Source organism: Ceratotherium simum, chromosome 4, assembly GCF_057802395.1.
Source record: "Ceratotherium simum simum isolate JZ-2026a chromosome 4, ASM5780239v1, whole genome shotgun sequence".
NCBI classification, from domain to species: Eukaryota; Metazoa; Chordata; class Mammalia; order Perissodactyla; family Rhinocerotidae; genus Ceratotherium; species Ceratotherium simum.
Window position 1 is genome coordinate 7,960,410 of NC_141903.1, and position 18,998 is coordinate 7,979,407.

An 18,998-nucleotide genomic window follows, 5' to 3' on the forward strand; every position below is an offset into this window, starting at 1 on the left:
ATAATTGGGGGTTTGCTATAACAGAAATAGCTCCTCCGACTCCCCTCCTGTAACCAGGTCATCTAAAGACAGAGGTTCAGCAGCTTTAACGAGTCCCAGATGGGCGACTGGAGTGGGAGAGTCCTGGAATTCCGGAGGGTCCTGCTGTCCTGGGAATGGCCGGCCCCACACCCCGGTGGGGGAGGCTGGGAGATGTTAGGACGGCACTCCGCCTACCAGAATCCGCTGTTCCAAGGCCAGCCAAGGAGGCCGGCCCACAGAGGGCTGCGACACCCTAGAGTTAGATGATTTCATGATCCCGCCCTTCTGTCTGGCAAGTAGCCTTGGTGTTTTCACAAGTACCTTGGCTCAGAGTATGGGGAGGGCTGAGCCTTCCTGGAGGGATAGCTGGGCCCATGTGGTGTAATGGAAAAAGCCGAAGACTCCGTCAGGAGACTCGGGGCCCTGCCACCTGTGCTGGGTGGCCTCGGGCATGCCCCTTAACCCCTCTGTGCTGACTGTCCTCCGCAGTAACATGGGGGTGATGATAATAGAAACAGCCGGCGTTCCTAGAACACTGGCTGCTGATTATCTAGATGTAATGACTTATTTAATCCTCATTTCAAGTTTATCAAATTATACAGATGAAGAAACCCAGGTTCAGAGAGATTAAATCATTTGCCCAAGGTCACGCAGCTAGTGAGTGTCAGAACTTGGATTTGAAACTGGGCAGGCAACGCTAGAGTCCACAGTCTTAGCCGCTCTGCTGTCCAGTGCTCCTCTCTCTAGTGGCTACTTCACAAGGTTCCTGTGGAGTTAAAAGTGATGATGTATCTACAAGAGGCAAGTCCCTGAAGACAGAAAGCAGATTAGCGGTTGCCAGGAGCTGGGGGAGGGGGAAAGGGAGAGAGACTGCCAATGGGTACTGGGTATCTTTTTGGGGTGATGAAAGTGTTCTGGAATTAGATAGTGGTCATGGTTGCACACACTTGTGAATATACTAAAAACCACTGAATTATATACTTTAAAAGAGTGAATTTTATGGTATGCAAAATATATCTCAATTTCTTTTTTTTAAAAGTGATGATGTGTGTGAGAGCAGTTCTGGGCTGTCAAGCCCTAGCAAATATCAGCTGTTGGGATTATTGATGGCGTGGGATGCTGCTAGGAATTGGCATAAAGATTAGAGCAGAAACTGATGCCAGTTTAATAGAATGGTTAAGATCCTGGGCTTTGATCCAAATCCTGCCACTTACTGGCTATGAGATCTTGTTTTAGAACTGTTTTAGTTGCAGGTGACAGAAACCCAGTCAAGATGGATTATTCAAAAAGAACATTGATTAGCTAAATGCAACTGAGAAGACTCAGGGTACTTGGTTTCAGGTGTGGCTGGATCTAGGGGTCTCAGTGTCAATAAGGACCTGCCTTTCTCCACTTCTTGGCTTTTGTTGACATTAATAAAAGAAACCTTAACTAAATTGAAGTTGGGAAGGCCTGTAAGGGGAGCTCTCATGCCCTATCACACGTGGTCAGTTACACCAGACAGGAAGAGCTAGAGGCTTGCGTCTCCAACAAGAAGTAAAATCACTTTACTACTGAAGGAAGACTTCTCTCCCAACCCGGCAACAGCGCAGCCAATGAGAAACACCGCAGCTCAGCCCATGAGAAGCCGTTGCGCCCTGAACTGCTACTTTCCCCCTCCCTACTCTCCCTTTCTCTCTATAACGGCAGCTCCCCTCCCCGTTTTCTAGATTTGCCTGTGGTTTGCCATAGCACGCACATCCGAATTGCCATCCTTTGGGCTATTCCCGAATAAATTCATTTTGAGGGTAAAATAACAGGCAAGTTTGTGTTTAAGTTGACATTTTCTTCGCGTCCAGGTGGGGTGTTGCCTGATTGGTGGCAGCCACGGCTCCAAGCTGTCCACCAGGTCAGCTCAGTGACTTCAGGGAAGAAGAGAACACCTGAACAGCTTAAGCAAATTGTCGTTGGTTCATCTTGGGTCAACGGGCCAATCAGAGCCAGCCTCGGGGCTGGAGTAGAATCAGCACCGCTGATGCATGTAGGCTAACAGAGGAGTAGAAGGTTCCCCAGACGACATCACAGCACTGCTGCCAAAGAGCGGGAAGTAGCCTGTAGGTGACAGAAAACAGTGAGTGTCCCCTCTGGGGGGGGCAGGACATTCAGGCAGAGGGGACAGTCTGCAGAGAGGCCGCCTGGGGGAGAAGGAAGGAGCATGACTCAGGCTCACTTGTGGGAAAGACTCACAGTCACCAGCAAGAAGGTCCCCTTTATGACAGTTCACCTTCCGATGTGATTTCCTACCTCTCTTGTCTTAGAAAAGCTGGACCCTGATAGTCATGCCCGCTGCTGCTGGTGGACATCTGGCCACATGTCTCACTCACGTGAGAGTTCGGGCCATAGAGCCCCGGGCTTGGAACAGGAAGACCTGGTGTCAGGTCCCAGCCCTCTGTCTTCCCAGCTGTGTGGCCTCGGGCAGGCCACTCAGCCTCTCTGAGCCTCCCTTTCTGCCCTAGCCTGGGCCCACACTGAAGAGTCCATGAATGTCGCAGAGGGAGCTGGCATCCGAGCGGGGCTCTAGGGATGCCCAGAATGCCCTAGAGCTGAGGGCAGCGCCTAGGGGAAATGTGGTTTGGTTGAGGGACATAGTAACGATATTGGTGCCCATTTACTGAAATGCCCCTGGTGCCCGTTTTATTATGCCATCTCACTTAGTTCTCACTCATAAGCATGAAGTCAGCACTGTGTCCCTGTCACAGATGGGGAACTGAAGCCCAGAGAGGCAGAGTCGCATACCAGAAGGCAGCATGGCTGGGATTCAAGCCCAGGTGTGGCCGAGTGTGAAACCCGTGCTCCTAAGGCTGTATCCCCACCTCCTTGCGGTCCAGTATGGCCTTCAAATCTGTGTCTACAAAGATAGATTTGTCCCACAGAGTTCTGCCTCCAGCTGCCCTGTGAAGGCCTGTTTGGTGCCTCCCTGTAAGATGTGGGCAGAGTCTATCCTGGAGAGGGCTGCTCTGAGCAGAACACGAGCCCTTCACTAACAGCCCTCTGTGCCTTGCAACCTTTGCCCTCTGAGTCTTCCCACTGGGTCGTTGTATTTCCTAGGCCGAGGGTCCTGGCCGTCACTGGAGCCAGGGCTTCCCTCACAGAAGGCACAGTTAAACATTTGCCGAGCCAGATCCCAGGTGTTCAGAGAGGGACCTCTGTCCCAGCCAGCGAGCTCAGGCAGAGCTTGCTTCCTGGAGGAGGTGACATCTGAGCAGGGTCTTGACAATGAGTCAGGAGTTGACCCGCCGACAGGATGGGGAAGGGCATTCCACGCAGAGGAAACCGTGTATGCAAAGGTGCAGAGGCGTGAGGGAGCAGGACTTGCAATGGCGGGGGGCACGGAGCCAGCTGAGTCACTCTGCCCGGCAGGGAGCTCTCGGGAGAAGGGCCAGCCACATGTGTCCTATAAGCAGAACACTCCGTGCTGTGGGGACCCCAAGAGGGCTGCTGCTAGGCACAGAGGCTTTCAGGGGCAAGCTCTTTGCTAGACGCAGCCCATCTCAGAAGACTGGCTGGAGGCACCATCTTGATCTGCGCCTTCGTTTCTCCCAGGGAAGGTTACTGAGATCCAGACACCGGACAGGCTGTCCCAAGTCGCACAGCAAAAATCCTGTTTCCAGTTTCAATTGAGAGAGGACTGACCTGTCCCTTCTCTGCGAGTTTGACAGCCCAGGCGCACTTATGAGCTTTGGGGACTGTCTGCCTAGAAGCCCCCACGCTCCACTACAGATGCCAAAGGGGAGCGTCTTCTCCCATCTTTTCGGGGGGCAGGTATAGGAGTGGCAGAACTGAAGAGTTCTCACACCCCAGGCAGGCTTTGCCCAGCTGAAGAGGCTTCCCAGCGAGATCCTAGCCAACACCTGGCCTGGGATTCCACCAGCCATGTATCCAGATACTGCCTCCGAGAGACCCTCAGACACACTCTTTCCCCCATACGTTATCTTCTGAAACTGGCGTGTGCCTCCCGCATGTTGTACACGCTTAATGGAATATTGTTTCCCTTCTGTCTGATAAGCTGTGGCCATATCGATGGTGTGTAGCTGAGAAAATACAGTAATTGCCTTTTTCCACACAGTTAGCAGTTCTTTATTTGTAAAGTAGAAAGAGGCAAGATTGCATTGGTCAACTGCATCTCCACCCCAGTCCAGGCCCTGTTGTCACCACCTGGAGCATGATTTCTCCCCTCCTGGAGAGTGGCCGACCAACCAGTTAACCACTTTTTTCATTTATTTGTTCATCCATAGATTCATTCATTCTTTGCACAAATTTGTACCAAGTACCTACCGCGTACCACTGAAGAGGTGGTGGGGCAGGCAGAAGGGCAGGCAGACCAATAAGGGAGTTGGGCTAAAAAAAAATGCTGACCTGGACTGGGGCAGGGCAGTGAGAGTGAAAGAAGGGGACAGACTGGAGGGGTGGCAGACTCCCATGGCATGTCCACCAGGACACCAGGGCATGCCGACATTTAGACAAACCGGCTCATCAAGGGGACGATCCCCAAAGACAACCAACCATGGATGTCGATCAGGCCCAGGTGTGTTGTGTCCTGCTCAGAGGACCATGTGGCTTCACCAGTCTGCAGCTGCACTTGACAATCACCCTGGCCCTTCTGCACTGCCTGCTCTGGCTCTTCTGGGACCTGGGCTTCTGTGAGGCTGAGGGAGTAAACCCCTCCAAGGCCCGTCTGCCGCTAACAGGAACCACGTGTGGACCTCAACGCCAGCTTCCACGGTATTTTCCTTGGACAGCTATCTCCTTTCCCTCTACCACAAGCTGATGTCTGGAGAACTGCTGATGGAGTGTTCTCTCATTCCCCTTTGAGGCTTGTGATGTGGCTACTTGACGTGGCTCCCTCTCCCTTCCTGCCCTCCAGACTGACTCACTGTCCTCCTCGCCCTGAGCCCCACTTCCTTGATTATCTGGGGGGAGGGGCGTGGACTCGCTCGTTTCCCAGGATAACATCTGCCGTTGGACTTTGCCCGGCTTGCCTCTGGTCCTGCTGCTGCAGACAGCCTGCAGTCTGGGGTCCCCATGGGGGGTCTGGAATGTTGCCTGTGTCTGCTTCAAAGCCTCTGGGTGCCAAGTGTGACAGTTCTCTGAATAGAAGCATCTTGTGGCCTATGGATCTGGACCCACTAAGACCAAAAGCAAAATAGCCCACAGGCCTCTGATCTCCTGTCCTTGCGAATAGCAATCTTACCGATTGCAGTTACGGTTGATAGGATTATTAGAAAATGAAATAAACTAGGTATGGCTAAAAGAGGAGGATGGGTATTAAGTCCAGCCCTGCACTGTCCCACATGGTGGCCACTAGTCATGTGAGGCTACTTAAATGTAAATTTAAATTAATTAAAATTAAATAAAATAAAAATTTCAGTTCGTCAGTCTCAGGAGCCACATTTCAAGTGCTCAGGAGCCACCTAGGGCTGGTGGCTGGCGTAAGGAAAGCACAGATAGAGAACATCTCCATCGTTGCAGGAAGTTCTATTGGATAGCCCAGCTCGGAACCCTGTGCTCGAGCCACTGGGGGGACTTGGATAGGCTGAGGAGTTTTGCCAAGCTTAAAACACAGCCTCACAATGGAATATTATTCAGCTTTAAAAAGGAAAGACGTTCTGATACATGCTACAACATGGATGAACCTCGAGGACATTCTGCTAAGTGAAAAAAAAGAAAAGCCAGTCACAAAAGGACAAATATGATTCCACTTACATGTGGTACCTAAAATAGTCAGATTTATAAGATAGGAAGTGGAATGGTGGTTGCCAGGGGCTGGAGGAAGGAATGGGGAGTTCGTGTTTAATGGGGATAGGGTTTCAGCTTGGGACGATGAAGAGATTCTGGAGATGGATGGTGGTGATGGTTGCACAACAGTGTGAATGTACTTAATACCTCTTAATTGTACACTTAAAATGGTAAACTTTATACTGTGTATATTTACCACAATTTTAAAAACCGTGCAGCCTCACAAACTACTAAAAATGATTCCCAAAGAACTTTGAGAATAACGTGTTCGTTATGGGCAGAGGGCAAGGAGGGGGGTTTCTGGTTGAGCACCTGTGCGCCCCCCAGAGTTCGCCTTCAGCGTTCATTCCCACAGGCGCCCTGCCCGGCAGGCTGTGCTCCTCGGTCTCTCTGCGGGTGGTCTCTCTGCGGCTGGTCTCCCTGCGGGTGGTCTCTCTGCGGGTGGTGAATCGGGCCCCAGGGCCAGGGTCTGGCCGAGGACACACAGCTGGCATGAGGAAGCGTCAGGATTTAACCCCAGGGGTATATCTGTGGCTCTTTGGGCCACACTTATCTGGGTAAAGTCAGTCGGGACAAAGGGTGAGAGAGTAACTTCCTAAGTCAGCAGTGAAGACCCCAGGGGGGACTGAAACACAGTGCTGGTGGGGCCTCTTCAGCCAGTGTGTACACTCAGAAGGGCTCGGAGGGCCCAGGGGAAGGGAAGAGGGGTGGTAGAGTGGAGGGAGTACTTGTTTAAAAAAGCTTCCCTTTAGGGGCCGGCCCGGTGGTGTAGTGGTTGAGTTTGCGCCCTCTGCTTCAGTGGTCCGGGGTTGGCGGGTTCGGCTCCCGGACACAGACCAACGCACCGCTTGTCAGGCCATGCTGTGGCGGTGTCCCATATCAAGTAGAGGAAGATGGCTAGAGCTAATCTTCCTCAGCAAAAAAAAAAAAGTCCCCTTTAATGGTGTTTCAGCATTGTCTTAAATAAAATTGAGAAGGAGAAAAGAAGATAGTGTTAGGCAAAACCTATAAATCTCTGCAAGACTCTGCAGCTGAGGCTGGTTAATCACTCTGCTTAAAAAGAAAGGCTGGTCACCTGTGTGTGGAGTCGTCCACTTACCTCATCCCAGGCTGATGTCTCCTGCTCGCATGACACTACAAACCCGCCTCAGAGAGGGATCCTAGGCAGAGAGAATGGGATTTAGATGAAGATCCTTGAAGTGGCTGGACCACCACCTAGCTGTGCAACCTCAGGCAGTTCACTATCCCTCTCTGCTCCCCAGTTTCCCCATCTGTGACGTGGGGATCGTACATCTATTTCACAGGGTTATTATAAAGGTCAGATAAAACCATGTGTGTGAGAAGGCTTGTTAACTGTAAACCCAAACAAATGTTAGTAGTGGTTACTAATTATTGTTTAATATTAGTAATATGAATATTATTAATCAGGGAACTTAGCAAAACCTGAAGCTGCCTCCCAGTGTTCACTCAGTTGCATTCATTGCTTTAGTCAGTTCTTATTGAGTGCCTACTGTGTGCTGGCAAGCTTCTGGATTCAAAGAAGGAAGCCTGCCTTTTGCAGCGAGGCACGCTGGGGCCTCACCTGTTGCTGAATGACGGTGGAGAAGCATTTCCCCCTCACCACGCAGCACAAAGTAGGGGCTAATGGGAAACCGCAGATAAAACCACGGCCTCTGTGCGCAGCCCTTCTCAGTGCCGGCCACACTGAGGCTGACCCATCCACCCAGGGGGCATCACGTAAAACAGCACTGAGGAGGCAGGGAGCTCCAGCCTGGATAAATGGCCCTGTTTCCCAAGTGCTGAGGAGCAATCCTTTTTAATTGTCTTCACAGCATCTCGGAGGTGGGACAATGTGATGGCAGAGAAGCCTTGGGCCTCAGTCTGTGGCCCCGCCACCTGCTGGCTGCAGGCGCACGGCAGATTTCTTCACTTCTCTGGGCTCCAGTTCCCTGGATAACAATGCCCACCTTGAAGGAGTATTCTGAAGATTTAGTGAGAGAATGTGTCTGAAGAATCTAGTCCCTTCTTGGCATATACATGTTTCTGTTCTCTTCCACTTCAGGTCTCTCCTCCCTTCCCCTGTGCTTATTTCTCCTGGGCTATTCTAAGCTTCTTTCATTCTATCCCAGGGACACGTCTTGAGTGCCAGGGTGACTTTCTCCTTGGGGTAAAATGATGGGCAGGCTTTTCACATTCCAGCCATCGCTTGAGGAGGCTCAGTACTCTCCTTCCCTCTGCTTGAGTCCTGAGCCCATGTGCTAATCAGGGTGGGTTAGGAGATGCTGCTATGACAAATAGCCTCACTGTACAATAAGGGTTTATTTCTCACTCAGGCTACATGACCATGAGAGGTTGTGGGGGGCTCTGGACCCTCACTGCAGGACCCTTGCTGGCAGAGAAGCCACTCTTTGGAGTGTGGCCAGTCACCATGGCAGATGGAAATGGAGAGTGGTGAATCATATGCCGCTCATAATTCTTCCACCCCGAAGTGACACATATCTCTTCCGTTCACATTTAATTGACCACATCCCACTTCAAGGGGGTGGGGAAGTCCAAATTTGCTGTACGCTCAGAAGAACCAGAAATCTGATGACAGCATTATGACAGTCACAGTAACTGCACAGCCCAGCTTTAATCAATAAAGTAACACTGCAAGTTGGTATCATTATGCCAGCTTAAAGATGAGGCCCAAGGTATGTCACTTCCCCGAGACCACACGTAGCAGATCCTTGTGATTTTGTATATCAAATCAAATATTTCACATTAATTCCTCAAGATGTCAGAGAGGCATTTATTGCACTATTAAGGGTTTTCATTTTGGGTCCTCAGCCCCCGTTCTTCCTCTACCCCCACAGCAGCCTACACCTACCTCTCAAGGTGCTTCCTACATCACCCTGTAATGATCAGTTTACTTTTCATTCTCTCTCTAGACCATGAGTCTTTTCATCGCTGTACCCCATGCGCCTAGCTGTCTGTTGAGCCAACCTGGGGAATTCTGAGTGGGGCAGGGGACTGTAATGATCTCATGGGCATGGACCTAACCAGATTAATTGTTTCAGTGGTTTGTTCCTTAATGCAACCTGGCAATTCTTAGGAAACAGGATGACCTGCTGTCCATGGAATTCTGGTGGCTCTGGGGGTGTTGTTCAGATTTCAAGTCCTGTGGCTGGAGCCCCCAGGGAAAACAGAATGGTCTCTCCCAGCTCTGAGCCTTCACTCCTCGAGCAGCTGTGGACATAGAGAATTGTTTTCATGGAGATCGTAGGTCCAATTGACATTGCCTTCCCTGTTAGTTTGGGTTTCTGAAAAGCTGAACAAAATGAGCTTTTGTATATCAAATTACATATTTCACATAATTCCTTTAAAATGTCAGAGATGCATTTATCCTATTAAAGGCTTTCATTTTTGCTATTCTCCCCCTGTTTAGATGCAGATGTTGGATAAATTTCCCATGGAAGGAGGACAGAAGGACCCCAAACAGCGGATCATTCCCTTTCTGCCAGGTGGGTGAGACTCATGCTCTCAGATGGGGACACTGGGGGGTCCAGTACAGCTCCCAGGTCTCTCAGCACATCCTCCCTGGGGCATTGTCCCAATGACCAGAGTCTCAGCCATTTGTAGAAATTAGTGCCTAAGAATACGGGCTTTGCGGTTAGATGCTACACCATTTACTCACTGTATGACCTTAGGCAAGACACATCACCCCTGGGAGCCTCAGTTTCTCCTGTCTCTAAAATGGGAATAATTAGAGTTCATAAAGTTTTCGTAGTGAGTGGCATCTATTATTATAGCTACAGTATTAGTTTTCTATTGCTATGTTAACAAATTACCACCAGTTTAGCAGCTGAAAACAACACCCATTTATTATCTCACAGTTCTGTTGGTCGGAAGTCCAGACAGGCTCGGCTAGGTTCTCTGTGTAGGGTCTCACGAGGCCGAAGTCAAGGTCTTGGCCATGCTGGGCTCTTATCTGGAAGATTTGGGGAAGAATCCACTTCCAGCCTCATTTAGGTTGTTGGCAGAACTCAGTTCCTTGCAGCTATAGAATCGAGATACCTCTTTCCTTCTGGCTGTCAGCTGGGGCCCCCTGGGCTTCCAGAGGCTGCCTGCGTTCCTCATCCATCTTCAGGCTGTAGTGGGACATGACGTCTTTCTTGTGCTTTGAATCTCGCCGACTTGCCTTTCTGCCACCAGTTGGGGAACACTGTCTGCTTTTAAGAGCTCATGCAATTATGTTGTACCCACCTGGCGAATCCAGAATCATCTCTCTCTCTTGCAGTTAACTATGGCATATGATGTAACATGATCCCAGGAGTGAGATCTCATCATATTCACAGGCTCTGGGGCCCTGGGGATTAGGGTGGGACATCTTGGGGTGGCTGTTTTAGAAATTCTGCCTGCCTGCCTACCACAGCTACCAAGCCCTCCTGAGTGCGGGCACCACTCCAGGTGCTGTGGGGCAGTTAATGCAATAACAGCTCGCCCTGCTCTCAAGACATTCAGTGTCCCTTTTTCCCCAAAAAAATTCCTTAACAAAGGAATAGCATCAGGGCTTCAGCTGAAAAAAATGGATTACCCAAACCGGTGTTATTGCTTCAAGTAATCATAGCTACCGTTTATGGGATGTCTACTGTGGGCTGGTTGCTGGGCTAAGTGCCTTACCTTCATTACCTCATTTAGTCCTCAGAACCACCCTGCAGGGTAGACATTACTGTACGCATTTCACAGATGAAGAAATTGAGGCACAGAGAAATGATAATCACTTGCACAAATGGCAGGTCTGAGATTCAAACGCAGGTATGGCTGGCTTCAGCATTCATACCTAAAGTAGACGGCCCCAGTTCAGATCCCAGTGCCCCCACTCATCCACTCTGGTCCCTTGGGTGAATTACTTAAGCATACCACGTTTCGTTTCTTCATTTCAAATTGGAGATGATAATGGTGCTTAAATGATGGAGTTGTTATGAGGATTAGGTAAGTGCCTGGCACGTAACTAGCAGCAATCAAGTACTTACTGTTATTTTTAGGTACAGATAATCAGCAAATTGATGATCACCCTAAATCACAAATATTTAGAGCTGGAAGGGCTCTTCATATCTTTTTCATTTTGCGGACGAGGGAGCAGGCCTAGAGGTGGGGAGACTGCCCCGGTCACACAGGAGCCCACTGTCCCCTCCCCCCTCTAGGGTTCTTCGATCGGCACATCAGTGTGTGCTTCCAGATGTTGTCATCACTGAGCGCGTTTAGAGACAGGGTGGATGTATGTGCCAGGCCCCCATCTACTGGGAGAATCATTTGCCTAAAAAAGCTAATGTTTTTAGTTCTTCCACGGGGAAAGTGTACAGTCACACTGGAATTTTTTGCTATTGGAGGAGACCCAGCATGCCAGCTGTGACAGCCAAATATCAGTGGCCAGAGCATGAGCTTTGGGGTCAGACATCCCCAGCCCTGTGACCTCATGTAAACGACATCCCCCACCCCGAGCCTCAGTTTCCACATCTGCAAAATGGGACAATGACCCATGTGTCGCTAGCTTCTCTCCCTAGCACTGAGTAGGTTCTCAGTAAAGGCAGACGCAGGGTCCCAGGACATTCCTTTGGAATTTCTTGATATTTCATATCTTGGAGTCCTACTTAAATGATCGATCTGGAGATTCAAGTTGAACTGGGCTCTAAATATAGGTTTTTCTTCAAGGAAGGAAAGGAAAGCAGTGAGTTATAACTCTTTACTGGATGAAAAGCAAAACCAGCTCTGGAAAAACTTCCCAGGACAGGGAAGAACTTGAGCCGCCCCTCTCCTAAGGCCCTGAAAGCTTTCGTGGTTACGTAATCCTTTTCCACCCACAAATTCATGAAGATGCTGTTCTCAGGGACTTGGCCCCATTTTCCCTGCTCAGAGTTCCCACTTGTAGCTCAGAGAGGTCCCCTTGGGCCCCAGCACCCTAGAACATCCTTTCCCAGCCCACCTTTTGGCTTTTCCTCGAGGCCAAGGCCAAGGGCAGGGACGCCAGGAGTAATGTCCCCTCTCCTCGGGGTCAGTTTTCTGCCAGGACTGCCGCGTCAGCAGAACAAAAGCGCGTCTCATGTTAGCACAAAGGCAGGGGGAGGGGAGAGCAGTCTGTGCAATTTTCCATCCCAGCAAAAGCTGGGAAAGCCAGCTTGGCAGAGGACGCGGCTTGAAAAATAGGAATTACAGTTTGGCCTTCCTCCACTGTGGAAAACAAAAGCCTGCCCGTTCCCACCGAAGGCTGTGCTCTCCTCGAGTACCCTTTCCACTCCAGGGAGGCTGGCCTGCCAGGAGGGCCGGGTGCAGTCTCGCCCTCCTTCCCCTCGACTCACACAGAAACATTCACAGCAGGCGCAGACCAGGGGCCACGGCCCCATCGGCATTTCACCAGAGGTACTGGCCAAGCTGATACGGCCATCTGGTTCTGCCCCACAGCCCAGGGCCTGAGCGGTCACTCCAGCTCTGCTACGGGTAAATGATGAATTAGCCCGTCGGAGGCAGGTCTCAAGAAACCAAGCTAGGGGCTGAGGAAGGAACATGTGCTCTTAATTTCAGAGTTTGAGACAGTATCATCTAACCTATTTTTTAAAAAAAGTAATTACCCTTTTGTGAGCACCCAGGAAGGGCCAAGCCCTGTGCTGGGTGCATTGTGGAGATTACTACTAAGAGATGGGGGCTGCTTTCCCGTTTTACAGAAGAGGAGACTGAGGCTCTGAAAGGTCAATGCATTTCCCAAGACAGCACAGTCAGTAAGAGACCACCCTGGGGTTGGCCTGAGGCCTCGCTGACTGCAGAGCCTGTGGCCTCCCCAGCGGTACCATTGCTGCCGCGGGGCTTCCTGTCCCCCATGCTGGCAGGGCACCTGACATGCGCCCAGAGCCTCCTGTCCCACTGAGGCCACACGGGGACAGGAGAGATGCTTTTGTTGTGTCTCACACCCAGGAGACATTGAAGGCACCTGAGTTCTCCGTCCTTCTCTCTCAGCCCCTGCGGCCCGGGCCTTGGATGAACTCCCTTCGGTGGCGGTGGCTCCGGGATGGGCCTGTGCTGTTCCCGGGGGCTGTGTGCTAGCACCAGGCCTGTTGTGAATATTTTGAGTTAGGTCACAACCTTCTCAGTAAGAGGCCCGTACACCCCACTCTCCACCCTTCCTCTGATTTACAGAGCGGAAATTATACCAAAATGGGACCAGAATGTTTTTGGTAGGAAGTCTTCTCTCATTTTGAGAAACAGATTAGAGGGCAGGACGCATTTGCTGTGCAGGATTTCTCTTCACAGGCACACGTTCCTTATTCTTCCTGAAGGCTCAGGACTCTCTGAGGGGTTCTAACTTGCAAGTGGCCCCACCCAGGAGGGCGGTAATTTGATAATCGCAATGACTGGTGTGGGGTGCTGGGAAGGCTCCCAGCGTTCTCTGGATTTGGCCCAGGGATGCGGAACATCCAGCAGGCTGGGGGACGCTCCCACCCAGGAAAGGACCACCCCACCCATGTCCGCAGGGTCCCTCCCTGTTGGGAAGTGCCGACCGGCAGTGCCAGGAGGGCAGTGCCTGGCACAAGGGCTCAGGGAAAGACTGCACCTATCGAGGGAATGAGGGGGTTCCGGGGAAGCCAGGTTATAAACCCTTTCCCACTTTGCTGCATAATTTGCTTTTTTTATTCTAAATGACATGAGAATGTTCTGATTCTAGAAGGAAATAAATGTTTATGGGAGGAACTTTGGGGAAAGTATAGAGAAGAAAACAAAAAGGCTCTGTCTTCCACCTCTTAAAGACAAGCACTTTGAACCCTGTGATGCATTTTCTTCTAGATTTTTCTTTTCTAACAAGCATGGCGTATCAGAAATTTGACTGACTCATAGGAGCATTAAAACCATCACCATTATAAAGACAGGAGATTAAGGAATATGTATTTCATCTCATTTGTGGGTTTTTTTTTTAATGGGTGGAAATGAACCAAAAAAGGCTCACTATTAGGCTGACAGTGTCTACCTGTTCCTAGTAGTGCTCTTTTGCCCAAGAGCAAGTTCTCCAGTTATTTAAAATGTTATGTTAACCATGTGGTCTTTTTGGGTGGAAATCTCCCTTACTAGCTTGCTTTGCAAATCTTTACATCAAAAGGCTGTTTCCCATCATCCCTTTCGATTCTGTCCTGTTATGAAAACTGTTTCAGACCTTTCCTGCCATCCTGTTCCTGCTCACCCGAGCTTCATCTGTGGAGACGGCCGTCTCACCAGAGCCGTCTTAGAGCAGTGGTTAATCTCTCCTCGCCCTGCCAGCCTCGTGACCCAGGTTCCTCTCCTTAGCCTACCTTCTCGGACCAGAAGTAGGTGAAGCTCTTAGTGGGTCTCTGTGCTCTGCTGTCGGGAGAGCTGTGGTCTCCTGTGCCTTCTTCTTTACTCTAGAGACCTCCTGGTGGCTCTACATAAGTGTGGCAGAGGGGCTTGTCTCCATCCCCCACCTCTTTGGCCATCCTTGATGTCTTATTTCTGACTTTGCCCACCCCCTGCCTTTGTGACAGATCCCAAGTGGTGAACCCAGGCTGTCTTAATCCTCAGTGCGTGCACTTTGCCACCATCTCCCCACCAGAGGATCTCCTGTTAGACTCTCAGGAACCACTGCTTTGCTTGAAACAAACTTCACCCATAACATTTCAGCATCTTGGCTATTTCCAGAGACCCTCGGTGGCATCATTTATATATTTGTCTTTGCCCGTGACCCGCATCCTCTGCCCATATGTTGGACTGGAGGCTCTGTTACCACACCCCGCTGCTCAGGATGATGCTCTCAGTTATTATGAGAGGGGAGGTAGGAAGGCTGGGAACCCTTCTGTTACAGACACCTAACTGGGGAAGGAATTGGAGGGATTTGTCATTTTGGCAGGTAGAATGCACCTTCGTACATTCATCAAATGTTAGTGCCATGTGGTGAGGGCACAAAATTGACTAAGGCCGGCCAATCCCTGTTTGTGCAGAGCCCCGTGACTAGTAGGAAAGAAGAAGACGTGTAAATCAATAATGTGATATGTGCAGTCAGAAAGAGACAGGAACTCTTAACCGTTTAAAGTGGGTACAAGTTTCCCAACGGGGATGGTGGATGAGGTGCCCTCTGGGGAGGGCATTCCAGACAGAGGAGAAGGCACAGATCATGCAAGAACATGGGCTGACTGTTTGGGGAACGTAAGACTAGAGCAGAAAGTATATGAGGGAGGAGGAGGAAAGGAGACTGAACTGTTCGGTTAGGGCGTATCTGAGTGTGGACTATACTGCTCACCCAGTCTGAGGATCCTAGAGTTGGGCGAGGGACCTTAGACCAGGAGGTCTAACCTTCCTTCTTCATTGGTAGGAGCCCCTTCCTTCTGTGGACTGGTTCCAACCTCTCTTATCTCACCAGAACTCATCCCCTGGGTCCCACTCCCTCAAGCTCTTGCACTAGAGCTGTGAACAGGGCTTTGGAGGGCCACACATGGGGTCCTCCAGGCCCTCTGGACATCCAGCAGGGGATGTTGATGGCAGCCAGGAATTTGGGTACTACTCAGACCTACCAAAGACATTCACATCCACATCCTCCCAGATTGCTGAGAACTCGTCACTGCTCCCTTACAACGCTGTGTGCGCTCTCCTCTTCTGTAGGCAAAATTCTCTTCCGACGAAGCCACATCCGGGACGTGGCCGTCAAACGCCTGATACCAATTGATGAATACTGTAAGGTAAGTCTGAGAGATGCTAACACTGCCCTGTGTCTCGTGTTTTCCCTCCAGGTGGTTTTTTTTTTTTCCCCTTTCTGGCTACAAGATGCTTATTGCGAAAAATCAGTACAGTTGAAAGAAATGTAAGGAAATTAGAAAATACCATCACCCATGATCCCTCAACTCAGGCAACAATTACAAAGGCTTCTGCATGTTTCTTTTGTGTCTTTTCTCTCTGCATGCATCTCTTTATGAGGTTGAGTCCATCCCGTGTGTATTATTTTTGTTGCTTTTTCTCTTTTCTTTGATATTATAATTGAAGAATTTCCCCATGCTATTAAAAAATCTTGGAGCCAGCCCTGACGGCCTAGTGGTTAAAGTTCAGTGCTCTCACTGCTTCAGTGGCCCAGGTTCACTTCCCGGTCATGGAACCACACCACCTGTCTGTCAGTTGCCATGCTGTGGTGGTGGCGCATGTAGAAGAACTAGAAGGACCTACAACTGCCCATCTTCCTCTACCTTATATGTGGGACACCTCCCACAGCATGGCTTGATAAGCGGTGTGTTGTTCAGCGCCTGGGATCTGAACCCACGAACCCCAGGCTGCCGAAGCAGAGTGCACGAACCCAACCACTATGCCACCAGGCCGGCCCCTTATTGACCCTATTTTTTAATGGCTGCATAGTATTCCATTGTGTGTGAATGTTCAAAAAGTTATTCAGCCAACCCCTATTGATGGGCAGCGCAGCTAGCTTCCAATCCCTTGAATGTTCTAAACCACATGGCCTGCCTTTTGGTTACATATCATTTGATTTGGGGCTGTGGTCAGGAAAGAAGCATATTTTTCTTTTGTTTAGCTTCCTTTATCTTTAGTATTTATTTCTCTAACTTAAAATCACTAACACTTCTGATACGAGAAGGGTGGGAATAGCAAGAAATGCCTTGAAAATGGAGCAGCAAATGCTCTCTCCCACTAAGATCAGGAACAAAGCAAGTATATTTGCTCTTACCACTTTTGTTCTCCATTTTACTGGAGGTTCTAGCCAATGTAAGCAGGCGAGAAAAAGAAATAGAATGTGTATAGGTTGGAAAGGAAGAAGTAAAACTGCCTTGATTCATAGATGACATGATACTCTTATAGAAAATCATAAAGGATCCACAGAAAACCTACTGGAACTGATAAATGAGTTTAGTAAGATCATAGGATACAAGATCAGTATACAAAAATCAATTGTATTTCTACACGCATTGAGTAATGAACAACTCAAAAATGAAATTAAGAAAATAATTCCACTGACAATAGCATCAAAAAGAACAAAGTACTTAGGAATAAATTTCACAAAAGAAGTATAAGGTTTGTACACTGAAACTACAATACATTGCTGAAAGAAATTAAAGAAGCTTTAAATTAATGGAGAGACATTCCATACTCATAGATTAGAAGACTCAATAGTGTTAACATGGCAGTTCTCCCCCAAGTGATCTGCAGATTCAATATAATCTCTTCAAAATCCTAGTAGGGTTTGTAGAAATTAACGAGCTGATCTTAAAGTGTATGGAGAAATGCAGGGGATCCAAAATAGCCAAAACAATTTTGAAAAAGAACAAAATTGGAGGGCTTGTATTACCTATTTTCAAAACTTCCTACAAAGCTACAATAATCAAGACAGTGTAGGGCCGGCCCCGTGGCTTGGTGGTTAAGTGAGCGCGCTCCACTGCTGGCGACCCGGGTTCGGATCCCGGGCTCGCACCGACGCGCTGCTTCTCCGGCCATGCTGAGGCCGTGTCCCACATACAGCAACTAGAAGGATGTGCAACTGTGACATACAACTATCTACTGGGGCTTTGGGGGGAAAAATAAATAAATAAAAATCTTTAAAAAAAAAAAAAAAATCTTAAAAAAAAAAAAAAAGACAGTGTAGTACTGCCATGAGGATAGGAAGATGGATCAATGGGACAGAATTGAGAATCTAGAAATAAACTCTTATAAAATTATAGTCAACTGATTTTCAAGAAAGGTGCCAAGAAAATGCAAATCAAAACCACACTAAGATATCACCTTACACCTGTTAGAATGGCTATAATCACCAAGACAAAAAGCAACAAATGCTGGAGAGGCTATGGAGAAACGGGAACCCTAATCCATTGCTGGTGGGAATGCAAACTGGTGCAGCCTCTATGGAAAACAGTATGGAGAGTCCTCAAAAAATTAAAAATAGAAATACCTTATGATCCAGCTATCCCACTACTGGGTATCTACCCAACAAACCTGAAATCAACAATCCAAAGAAGCTTATGCACCCCTATGTTCATTGCAGCATTATTCACTATAGCCAAGACATGGAAGCAACCCAAGTGTCCCTCGACTGATGATTGGATAAAGAAGATGTGGTATATATATACCATGGAATACTACTCAGCCATAAAAAAAGACAAAATCGTCCCATTTGCAACAACATGGATGGACCTGGAGGGTATTAAGTGAAATAAGCCAGAAAGAGAAAGCCAAACAGGGCATGATTTCACTCATATGTGAAAGATAAACCAACACACGCACAGATAGAACTGTTTGGTGGTTACCAGGGGCTAGGGGGGTGGGGGGTGGGCACAAGGGGTGGAGGGATGCACTTATATGGTGACTGATAAACAATAACGTACAACAAAAATTTCACAATAAGAAAAAAGAAAACAAAGAAAGGTGCCAAGAAATTCGATAGGAAAAGGATAATTTTTTTAACAAATACTGTCGGATAATAGAACAGCCATATGTCAAAAAAAAAAAAATTAAGTTGGACCCTTACCTCACACCATGCACAAAAAATCAACTCTAAATGGATCATGGACCTAAACATAAGAGCTAAAACTATAAAACTTGTAGAAGAAAACATAGGAGAAAATCTTCATGACCTTGGTTTAGACAGAGTTCTTAGGTACGACGCCAAAAAAGAAAAATTGATGAATTGGACTTTATTAGACTTACAAACTTATGAACTTCAAAAGATACCGTGAAGAAAATGAAAAGACATACCACAAATTAGGAGAAAAAAGTTGTAAATCATATATCTGATAAGGGTCTTGTATTGAGACTATATAAAGAACTCTGACAACTCAATAATAAAAAGACAACCCAGTTTAAAAACAGACAAAAGATTTGAATGGAAATTTCACCCAAGAAGACATATGATGGTTAATAAGCACATGAAAATATGTTCAACATCATTAATCATTAGGGCAATGCAAAATAAAACCATGATGAGATACCTACATAGCCACTAGACTAGCTATAATCAACACGACAGACAAGACCAAGAGTTGGTGAGGATGTGGAGAAACTGGAGCCCTCATTCTGGTGGGATGTATGACGGGAAGCCACTTTGGAAAACAGTTTGGCAGTTTCTTAAAAAGTTAAATTTACCATATGACCACTCTTAGGTATATACTCAAGAGAATTGAAAACTTATGTCCACACAAAGACTTGGATGCAAATGTTCATAGCAACAGTAATTCATA

General features: G+C 48.3%; 1 protein-coding gene across 2 annotated transcripts in view; it reads left to right on the plus strand.

The window, feature by feature from the left end:
• Positions 1-18,998, plus strand: part of SH3PXD2B (SH3 and PX domains 2B) — a 102,814-nt gene that overhangs the window by 34,782 nt on the left and 49,034 nt on the right. For both annotated transcript variants that reach the window (XM_087429413.1, XM_004428520.3), the window contains exons 3-4: positions 9,224-9,299; positions 15,433-15,509. In XM_087429413.1, coding sequence (XP_087285539.1) covers positions 9,224-9,299; positions 15,433-15,509 — 153 coding nt within the window. The remainder of the gene's footprint in view (positions 1-9,223; positions 9,300-15,432; positions 15,510-18,998) is intronic.